The sequence below is a fragment of the Engraulis encrasicolus genome, chromosome 7 (assembly GCF_034702125.1).
Source record: "Engraulis encrasicolus isolate BLACKSEA-1 chromosome 7, IST_EnEncr_1.0, whole genome shotgun sequence".
Classification (NCBI taxonomy): Eukaryota; Metazoa; Chordata; class Actinopteri; order Clupeiformes; family Engraulidae; genus Engraulis; species Engraulis encrasicolus.
The window spans coordinates 26646291-26657853 of NC_085863.1; the positions used below are offsets into that span (position 1 = coordinate 26646291).

Below are 11563 nucleotides of genomic sequence, written 5' to 3' on the forward strand. Positions count from 1 at the left end.
TTAATGGCAATACCCATGGTTAGAATAGTCATACATGTCCACCATAGTATGCTAATTTCACGTTTCACCACCACTTCCAGTGAGGAAGACCAACAATGATGTTCAATTTCAGTTTCATTTACTCGAAATAGACTTGTCCTGTCCATTATTGTAAGCACGTTATCACCGCATGACAGGTCATTGCAATAAGGGGTGGTGTTGGTGGGTAAACAAATTTGGTGATTCCATTGAGTCAGGAGCACTACAGCTATAGGCAATCGGATTGTGATATATTTTAAACAGCATTAAGGCCTACAGCCTACTTGGTGTTAGACGATATTCTTTAGAGTCTAGACAAAAGTGAAACTGAAAGTGGCTGCTTCTGAATCAATGACATGGCTTCCAACGCTGAGGGTAAGTAATAAGTCTTGCTTTAGCTTAATTGTTCTACTTTAAACTCTGAAAGTTTTTTTTTGCAATAACCTCATCGGTTATGCTGACGTTATAGCAACCTTTGATATCACTTGCCATGGCAAAGCGTCAATAGCTGGTCTTCTTTTGACATGGTTTGGAGCGGCTGAAACCTCTGTAGTATGACTGTGCCACACATGAAGGCAAAAGGTGAAGAATCTTATGCATGTTTGAGAGGTATTGGGCAATTTTACAATGACAGTTTCTTTGATTAAATTAGTCATTGTTTCACGGTCTAGGCCTAAGATATTGTAGATCATATAAAAAACTCAGATCTTAAACAAAACAAAACAACCCATAACCCTCGATAACTGTATTGTTGTTCTCTTCTGACCTGTTCAGCCTTCTCAAATTTGTGTCATAGCCTAGTTCAATTAATTTTAATGTTTTTCCCCACTGTCTTGGTTCATCTCCCATTCTTAGAAAGGGAATCGATGATCTACACAAGACCTATTACTTTTTATGACCTTATGATGTTATGTGAGAAATGTCACCAAACTGATCTAAATGAATGTGACCAATCATACAGTGGTTTTCCAAAGTGGACTCCACTTTTGGCAGGCATGGATTGAATCAATATAAGAAACTGGGCTCAATGAAAGACCCTGAAGTTGATATTGAATGATAAGAATAAAGCATGCATGACAACAGGAACAGCCGACACTGCAGAGGTAGGAGGTCAGTGACTTGGACTGCTTGGAAAGTTGATTGTAAAATTAAAACCCGATTTAAAACAAACAAACAAACAAACATGACGAATGTTGAAAACCAGAGGTGTCAATTCCAGGTCCAGAAAGTGAAAACCCTGCCACAGTTTCCTTCCAATGCAGGTGATTCCATAAAGTAGCCGGCCTACCTGTCTCAAGTGCTCAATAATCAGGTGGGTCAGAGCTGGTTGGATCTAATATCTGGCAGGGTTTTTTACTTTCTGAACCTGGGATACTGGTAGATACCTCTGTTGGAAACATGCTGCCAAAGGGCAAAGATGTTAACTTTTCAACCGTGCGCTGTGGTCTGATCTAATGAGAATAAGACAAACTTGTTTGACTTAAATGACGTGTGGTAGCTCCCTGTTGCACAACACCATTTGTGTTTGTTTGCCTACAATCCAACCCAGTTGTGGTATGCCATTAGGTGCTGCTGGCTCTAGGGAACTTCCAACGTGTGCTGTGGGAAAAAAACAGACAAAGCAGACAGATAAAAATGACTCATTCCTGAAATTGAAATCTTTAAGCCATTAACAAACTTGCTACTATTTGGCATGTCTTTGAATTTGAACAGCATGGTGATGAACTACCCCCACCCCGTTCCCTTGGAAACGTGGGCAATACATTTATTTTTTCTTGACCACTGCTTTCCTGATGAAATTGAAAATGAAAGCTGAAAGTTGATTAAGACTGTCCAAGTGTTCACTGTGTGTTCTACTGTATCAGCAGGCTATGTTAACCTTTACACAATGACTGTTAAGTTATTTACTTGGGCCAGAAAACCTATACTGCTTCAAAAGCTCAGCATTGACTCAAAAGCATAACTAAAGTTCATGTATTGGTCCCTTGAAAGATAAACATAAGTGCTGTCTGTAAGACAACTTCCAGGATTTTTTTTGTGACCTGGCCCCGGGCCAAGTATTACAAATTGCAAAAAATGTTGGCCAGGATGCTATCTATCCATCCTTGCTCTTGCATTCCGTGAGATGTGAGGAAGACACTGTACACTTTTGCGAGATGTATATCTTTCTGTTTTTGCTTGCATGTTTATAGCTGATTGTCTGTGTTTGGATAGCGCCACCCGTAGACCACCACAGTGATGACAGCAGTGATGGGTCAGGGCAGTCCAGTTCATCCTTTGATGATTCAGATGACCAGTCAGACAGCGACACCAACTCTCAGCATGGAGCATCAGGAGGTCCCAGATCCCAAAGTGTCAGTCATCTCTCTCCTAACTTACCTCTTCTGCGGCCTTTACTCTTGTCTGTTAGTCCACAGGGACTACTCTGTGTCTGAGCTTGAACTAATTTATTACATATACTGTAAGTTCTTCTGAAAACTTTTGGGACTTCGCCCACAGTAGCAGTGACAATAAACACTTAATTATTTATTACAAATGTACTATGTAGTATGTACCATATTTAACCAGGGTAAAACCTTGGTTAATCTCACCCCCTAAAGGTGTATTTTCATGATTACATAAGATCAAGACAAAGCAATGACGATGAATATTTTAATGACTAACAGTCAGTCCTGCAATAATGAGTCATAATGAATTAAGCTAATGAATAAATTAGTGAATACAGTTCTTTAAGACATATGGTTGCTGGGCATTGCTAAATGCAGCACCTCATCCTTTCTCTCCATACAAATAGCCACCTGCCACCTGTAATGTCTTGTCTTATGTTGCATGAAGTTGATTGTTGACCTTGTTTTCATGGCCTTCGAGTCACTTTGTTGAAAATATATGCTGAGTCTAAATATACTGTAATGTGTAATACAAATATACAAGGTGTGTTTACCAGTCAGTTAAAAAGGTGACGTTGCTGATATGTGTGGGTACTTCCATGTGTGTTCTTTCAGTCAGAGCCCTGCAAGTACTACAATGCCGGTGACTGTCGCAATGGCAAGAAGTGCCGTTACCTGCACGTCTGCAAGGACTCCTTGAAGGGCACCTGTCGCTATGGACACAGCTGTCGCCTGAGGCACATTGTCGACTCGGATTCAGATGATGGTGGCCAAAGGCAACACCAGGGGCACGGAGGGGGAGGAGGACGGAACGCTTCAGGTGGGGGAAGGAGGAAGAGGAGCGGTAGCGGAAGCAGGAGCAGAAGCGAGGGTGAAGAAAGGCGTTCACGTTCACGGAGGCCACGATCCAGTGGTAAGAGAATGCCTGTGAAAGTGGGTTCTACTACACACTTGAAAGATGTGTCCTTATTGTGTGGCAGAGAATCATGTTTGGACCATGACTGGTCTTTGGGAACATACTACGGTATGTATGTTCTACAACAATTAAAAGTTCTAAAGTTCCACATTATATGCAGTACAACATTCTTTAGAACCCTAATCTTCCCATCATTCTATGTACACTGGTGTGAATGTGCCCTCTTCAAAGTCCTCATGAACAGCACTTGATAGAAAAAGGGGGGAGAAAGGGCATGGAGTCGAGTCACCTTGCTAGTTGTTAATCATGAATACATGAAATCCTGAAATCATGATACAAAAAGTCATGATGCTGTGTCGGGATTGTGAGAAGGCAGTATCGTGATATGCCCCTCAAAGTGCTCTTACCCTTCAGTCCAAAAACACACACTTGATACGGTGTAATAGTGCTTCCAAGCTTCAAATCAGCATCATCATTATTGTAAAACTTTCTAAAATGATTTTAAGCCTCATGTAACCTTCTCTACCTATAACCTATCAAAATGAATTAATTAAAAAAGATACATTAAAAAAATCCTGGGGTGTATCGAACTATAGGTAAAAAATCGTGATACAAACCAAAATGGTGAGTTGAGTGTATTGTTACAGCTCTATTATGTCCTGTATGTTCCAGACAGTGAGAGTGACGATGATGTAGTGCAGGGGCCGTACCAGTGGCAGCTAAAAAAGGGCAGCCATGGGTGGAAGAACATTGACAATGACCATATCCTTGAGGCCCAGTACTCACGCTCCTGCACTAAAGGCATCAAGATATACAATACTCCTCATGGGTGAGTCTCTCTCTCTCTCTCTCTCTCTCTCTCTCTCTCTCTCTCTCTCTCTCTCTCTCTCTCTCTCTCTCTCTCTCTCAGTGTGTGTGTGTGTGTGTGTGTGTGTGTGTGTGTGTGTGTGTGTGTGTGTGTGAGTGAGAGAGAGAGAGAGAGAGAGAGAGAGAGAGAGAGAGAGAGAGAGAGAGAGAGAGAGAGTACAGTATGTGTGTGTGTGTGTGTGTGTTGGGAGAAAGAGAAACTCACTGTGGTTGCCTGAAATAATTACTATTACTCCAGTCCAGACAGATAATTAAGATGTGGAGAAGCACATACATACTCTATGTACTATAATGTCGTGTACAGACCAGGAGCGAACGGAGCGAACAAAGCGACGGAAGTCATTATTTCTCTGTGGAGGGCACGCGACCTGCGCTACCAAAGCAAATTCGCCAGGAGCGAAGCTTCTTGAGCGACCAGAGCGAATTTTGACGATTAAACTCAATCTAATCGTAGGCGAATTCACTCTGACGCTGTTCGGCGAAAAGCAATCGGAACGTTCATAACTCTGAATGTCCTAGGCTGTCAAGCCAGAGCCGTTATGTGATTAGCTGAATCAAACATGTCAATGCTGCGTCTGGAGCGAATACAGCGAATTCAAGGCGAAGCTTCTTCTGCTACCCACGCTACCAGGCAGCGCAGTTCGCTCTTGGTCTGGGCACGGCATAACGCTACTCACATCAACATACACTCTGTATCTTACTGTACCTGGAGGGACACTGAGGGTATTGAGGGACACTGAGGGTATAGGGACGCTGAATCGGAGAGAACAGTAGAGGTGACATTTACCGGGACTGGATGGATCAGATCAGAACAGATCAAACACCTGCATGCACGCACACACGCACGCACGCACAAACACACACACACACACACACACACACACACACACTGTTACAGTTCTAAACATCCTTTTGTCATTGTGTTGTAGAGGGATGATGTGAGTTATTAACAGGGATAAGCCTTGTAACTGAAGACCTGCTCCTCCAGATCCTTATGAGCACATTAGAGTTTTAACCCCTTAGCACAGAGCCTCTGTTAAAACCGTGTTGTCACCAAAAGAAGTCTTAAGTCTTAAGCAGTGACTTAAGACTCTGCATTGTCATAGCAATGTTGTTATGATGTAGTTGAGTGTTTTCAGCAGAAGAGTGAATAGGAGAAGGAGTCTATCTACAGTTAGAGGCCACGATTGCAATGCAACCACTGAATCAACCACTTTTTTCCCTTTACACATGTTTTTTCATTGGTTTCCACTCCTTCAACACAGGGCGATCTCCATAGACTTTAAGCACATGCGGGTCCTGAAGAAGACTAACCTGAAGGTGCGGCGCCGGGACACCCAGCAGACCCAGTGGCTTTGGTACCACAGAGGTCACAAACGCTGGACACAGTTTGGAGAAAAGGTCAACAATTCAATTTCTTGAAAGTTTGACAAGAACACATCTCACTCATAAAATTGGTAATTTTGTTGAAAATCAATTACATTTTCATGAACAAAAGAAATCCAGGTAGTGATCAAGGGGTCTGTTGCACATACTGTATGTACATTTGTTTTAAAGGTTTAATTGTAATTGTATTATACAGTATTTCATTACTGTACACTTACCCACCTGCTATAAAACTTGCTGTCCTAATCATGGACATAATCATAAAAGGTGGGAAAAGTACATGGTGTTCAGCAGTGGATTCCAAATGGTGGCCCGTGGGCCAGATCTGGCCCGGGCATGGCAAACATTGGGCCCACCATAATTCAGCAAATCGCAATGAAAGTGAAAGTGCTCAAGACCGGTAGAGTAGTGACTAAGTCGCCTGTGTTGGAGGGAACGCTAGGCAGAATTTTTACCTTCTGAACAAGTTTTTGGACACCTCTGGTCAACAGAACTCATTAAATAATGTCTCTCTTTCTCTTGCAGGACTCAAAGGGAAATGTCGGTTTGAAAAGCTCTGACGTGGAAGCAAAGTACCAGAATAATAAGAAAGGATCGTTTCAGTTCAATGTCGGATCAGGAAACTTTGAAATAAACTTCAAAGGTTTGTCAACTCTCGTTACCTTAACTCAATTGCCATGCAGCATGAATGCTTCATAAAGTCTGCAATGACTAAGAAACAGTTTATATGATAACCAACTCTTCTCTTCTAAAATGTTGCCTTCTCTTCTAAAATGAAGCCTAAAAAATGTCTTTTATGAGGTTCTTGTATGAGGTCAGTAACATGTACATGTACATATGAAGAGTTCAGATGCAAAACCCCCTAAGTGCCATTTCAGAAAATAATCTTAATTCATTTTTATTTAATACAAAGCTATCCAAATTGCATATTTTTTATTTTATTTATGTAATATAACTATTTATATGTATTATCAAGTACATGAATGTAAACCAAACCAACAACGGTGTTCTCTAAAAATATAGAGGTGCAGGTCTTCAGAAATGGAGTTAGGGGGGTTTGCATCTGAACTCTTCATGTATGGATCGTTTGTATGTATGAAATGTTCCCTTTAGATATGACACAGGAAAACCTTTCTTCTGGGACAAAGAGAAAAATTAAGCGACGTCCCTTGTACAACAGTTCTCAAGGACACAGACAGTAAGGGACCTTCTTTGTCATTTAATTTATAAAATATATACAAAATAATAATCTTCATTTCATTACCGGCCTGTGGTCATTTCCCAATCTTCCCCATCTCTCTCTCTCCCAACCACTTCCTGTCATCCCATCACTGTCACTATCAAATGAAAGCATACCCTCCCCCCAAACAAAAAAATAAATAAAAATAATAATAATTAATTAATTTTAAAAAAGACTAATCCATATGAATCTTAATCTCTGTTTGTGCTAGGATTACCTCTGGAATGCGGAACATGAACCTTTCCTCACCACGCCAAGTACAACCTCGCCAAGGACCTCGTCAGTGGCAGTTCAGTGGCCGAGGTGGCCAGTGGTATGATTTCAAACACAGGGTAAGGAGGCAGCTCACTGCTTAGCTGAACACAAAGGCCCTATTTACACGTAGTATGGATAGTAGATAGATGGCACTGCATGAAGTAGTGTGTGTCATGTCAGGATTTGAATCTGTGACGCTAGGGACACATGCACACGAATTTGGCAAAGCGAAGTGAACTTCGCCATTCATTCCTATGAGGGAGGCGAAGGCAAGCGAACGGGAGCGAAGCGAAACAAAATTATTTGACCAAGTGTAATATTATGCAAATGAGAAGCGAATTGGCACTGCAGGCACTGCATGTAGTAGTGGGTGTCATGTCAGGATTTGAACTTGTGAGCCTTTGGCTGCGAGTCCAGATTTCTTAGCCACCTAGCCCATGACTGCATCAGATAATCTCCCTGATGTCCCTATATCGGGAACTGAGAAAAACCTGCTTGACTGGTTGTACATCTGTTCTATCCATAGATAGGGGACTAGAGAAGTACCAACCATATCAGATAATACAATTATTATTTTCTTTACAAAAATATAAGAAAGCAGTGTATACACATCTGCAAAATAGAATTGGAAGTGTTAGATAAGTACATACCATCGATGTACCGTATGTTAAATTAGCAATAAACTGGTAATTGTTCTCATTGCTGTAACGTGTGGTCTTCTTATGTGTGCAGAGTGGGACTGACACTGAATGCTCTGTGAGCAGCAAAGAGATTGAGGACCAGTACCAGCAGGACCCTCAGGGCACCATGACCTTCACAGTTAGTGGACAAACTTATGAAATTGATTTCTCTGGTAAGTACCACGGGAAGCCACTCTGAAATGCCTGTTGTTTGTTCTGTTATTATTTCACATGCTCAACACTACGTACATAGAGTATCATGTACAGTAATCTAAGGCGTACTGTATATTATTGTACTGTATGTAATGTGAGTATGGGACCATCACCAGCCTGCCAATACCCCTAGACCTCATCATGAGGGCCTACCAATGCCACCCCTCGTATTAAAAAGATAAAATAGAATTTAAAAAATGAAATAAAAGGGCTCCTGGGGGGATGTAGAGCCCCCATTGTAGGTGTAGATGAAGAACAGGCGCTTCAGCAAGAAAGTTCATAAATGTGTCCAAAAGTACAAGAACTCTCAATAGCAGTCAAAAGCACTAAAATATACGGACACATGTACATACTCGTACTGGCAACTAAAGGACATAGGACAATCGAGCTGCTTTGATTTAATCAGAAAGTAACAGGGCAGGTCAGGTAGCTACTGTACGTACATGTACACCGGACAGTGAGCTACTGGTTTGGCGTCAGTGTGACACTAAGTGGCATCCTGCTCTGCAGCAATGTTGGCACTGTAGAGGAGGAACACCAGATTTGCATCACTGATAGATAGAACCCTGTACCACACCCATAGCTGAGGGTTGGCCTAGTGAAGAAAGGCACATCCAGGGTTGATGCTAGTACAACCAGCGCAGGACCAGGCATAATAAAAACACAAACAAAAAAACAAAAATCTGATTTTTTTTCTGATGGTTGGCCTGTTCCATTCCATTCATGTGATGCCAGATAGTATGTGAAACCATTTATTAAAGGCAATAGCATAATTAAGTATCAGATAGTTTGTATTTTAATTAAAATAATATGTGAAAAAGAATGGTCGTCGCACACTCAGAACTTCATGCAGTTACATTTAATAAGACCAACGTTTCGGCTTACACCTTCTGATGGCGTAAGCCGAAACGTTGGCCTTATTAAATGTAACTGCATGAAGTTCTGAGTGTGCGACGACCATTCTTTTTCAAGTTGAGTTTAATTGTCTGCCGTACGCACCTCAAATGGTGTGCGTTTACTGAAACCAGAAGAATGAAAATAATACAAAATACATCATACAAAATAAATCAAGTGTATTCAAGTGGATTACATATGTTGATGAGTTATATTATGCCGTATGTCACAGGAGGCCCATGTCTTCCTTCATATGCCCTCTGCCCTACAAAGGCCACGGACGAAAGAATTTAGGACAAACACGCTGTGTAGCGAATGTCCAAGTTACTTCCTGGTTCATGATGTTTTTATGACTGAGGTGCTATTGCCTTTTTTTCCCCACAGCCATGACGCAGACCAACTTGAACACAACTATTTCCCGCAGGATCCGCCGTGTTTAGAAACAAAGTAACTGATTGATTCACTACTGATGGTTTTGTAATTTACAATTACTGCATAGTCTGAGGGGAAATTTAAAACATGACTCATAGTGATGTGAACCTGAAAGCATTTAATGGCACAGTAATGAATAGGTAGATTTGAATAGATAGTCAATGATTGATAGCTTTATCTGCCACTGGAATTTAAGCCATAACCCAAAGAAATCATGGAGCCAATGTTTACAATAGGATTTACATTCCTGAAAGCTTGTGTTCTGTCTACTTCTTGAAGGTGCAACAAGCCCATTATACTTGAAAATGTAACCCATAGCCTATATTTTTAAGCCCACAGCTATTGTTGTCAAATGTGCATCTTATATCTCGTGTCTACCATGAGATATATGTGTATGCTCTTGCTCATTGTATGTGGATTTGCACACAGTACTCTGAAAGCATTGAGTGTGGACACTTACAGCTGTGGTTTACCAAATTGCATCACAACTAAATCAGAGCTTATTGCGTTTGCACCAGTGCCTTCTGTGTATACATTATCAATGAGCAATGAGCCTGATCTGCAGCATAATTCTGCACTCCATGCCTGAAGGGGGCAGAGATATTTGTATAAGTTCAGGATATATTTTCCCGACAATCATATGTGCACACAGAGAATGAAGCACTGGTATGCCTAAGCCTAAGTTTTTTTCATTATGTTCCTCAGTCTTACTTTCTACGTAATGGACAATGTGATCTCCTCTAGGATACAACATTATATCTCCAGATACAAAGCTCCTTTTATACAGATTTTAAAAATTCTAAAATCAGGAAGATGATATCGTGACATTATGATACCATTTGCGCAATTATCCCTTAAAAAATCACTGCCATAGCGACAACCTTTATTCCATTTTTTCTATGTGGAGGCAAACCTATTAACAGTAATTATTATTATCAAATAGTCAAGACATCTTTTTGGAACTTAAAGGCGCACTGTGTAATATTTCAGTAGTTGTTAGTATTTACAGAATCATGCTGCCCATTCAAAGTATTCATTAGGACTGGGAAAAGTGCCCTTTTTATACATGAAAAGGGGGATCTTCTCCATGGTCCGCCATTTTGAATTTTCAGAAATAGACCTTTTTAGCTGCTAAACATACTGTACTTCGGTCATACTAGTAAATATTAGTTCATCACTCAGCACATATTCATGAAAAAAAAATCTAATTTGGCAATAGACAGCAGTTTCAATGGGCAGCATAGTTGCAATACCTACTCTGGCCACCATTTTACACAATGCACCTTTAATGTTTTGATGTGTTGATGGGTGTTACCTTCCCCAACTATCCTCAACTTTGTGTTATATCTATCTAAATACGTAGGTCTATATTGTCAAGGACTGTCATACATGATGCATGACTCTTTATCTGATTCTAGCAATACTATACCGTCTGTCCAGGGGAAGTCTGAGTATATATAAATATATATATAGATTTTGCCATTATGTTAATTTAAATCAGATTGAGGAACTTATGTTTTGTTTTTGTTTGTTTGTGTGTTGATTTTTTTATCATGATGAGTTTGGATAGAGTGTAGCCATAACAAAAGACCATATTGCCATGTTTTGAACAAAATAAGGTGCATATCCTCTTTAAACTGCCTTAAATAGAGCATGTACATGCTATTGCATAATTGACATTGTTCTCACATCTTGTTCTTACATCTCTTCTCGTGCATTAACTATACTGTGCTTCCGCTGTTTTCTACTCTGCACTGCCTTGATAAAGAATAAAGCCTATATCTCAATACATAACTACAGCTCCCATGTGAGTTCTACTTGCATTTCTGTATTTTACCAACTTTTTCAAGATTGAAATATCATAATAATAACTGTGTTTGTATAGCACAACTCATACAAGACATGCAGCTCAATGTGTTGAACAGTTAGATTACAACAAGAAATAATAATGAAATGAAGTGAAAATATAAATAAATAAGAAATAAAAAATAATAAAGCTGAAATGAATAGAATATTGTTGATTAAAAAGACAACAAGTAAAAACAAATCCACAAGAATCAGAAAATTTAGACAAAAAAAGCAACAAAAAAACAAACAAAAAAACAAGTGGCATAATATCATATTGGCCTGATGTGCATTGCATGTGCATTGCAATCTTAGATAATGCGACCTTCACATGTTTTCTGATGTACGTAATTGCATCTGGCATAATTGTATTGTGCTTGTCCATACAATGTCAAGGGGATTGTCCATCTGCTTGTAGTGCTTCATGGAT

At 40.1% G+C, this 11563-nt stretch overlaps 1 protein-coding gene across 1 annotated transcript; it reads left to right on the forward strand.

Moving 5' to 3' along the window:
• Positions 1–330: 330 nt before the first annotated feature.
• On the forward strand, positions 331–10993 carry LOC134451791 (protein mono-ADP-ribosyltransferase PARP12-like). The gene is made up of 10 exons (XM_063202192.1): positions 331–393; positions 2233–2372; positions 2997–3318; positions 3994–4150; positions 5454–5589; positions 6100–6217; positions 6688–6772; positions 7026–7146; positions 7802–7922; positions 9241–10993. Exons 1-10 carry the CDS (start codon positions 375–377, stop codon positions 9294–9296), a joined length of 1275 nt encoding a protein of 424 aa, XP_063058262.1. The 5' UTR covers positions 331–374; the 3' UTR covers positions 9297–10993.
• The last annotated feature ends 570 nt before the right edge of the window (positions 10994–11563 follow it).

Bases quoted from the DNA above. Each gene is read 5' to 3' on its own strand.
- LOC134451791 (XM_063202192.1), top strand. The intron at 7,147-7,801 runs GTAAGGAGGCAG...TTATGTGTGCAG, and splicing joins GGTATGATTTCAAACACAGG to AGTGGGACTGACACTGAATG. The intron at 7,923-9,240 runs GTAAGTACCACG...TTTTCCCCACAG, and splicing joins TTATGAAATTGATTTCTCTG to CCATGACGCAGACCAACTTG.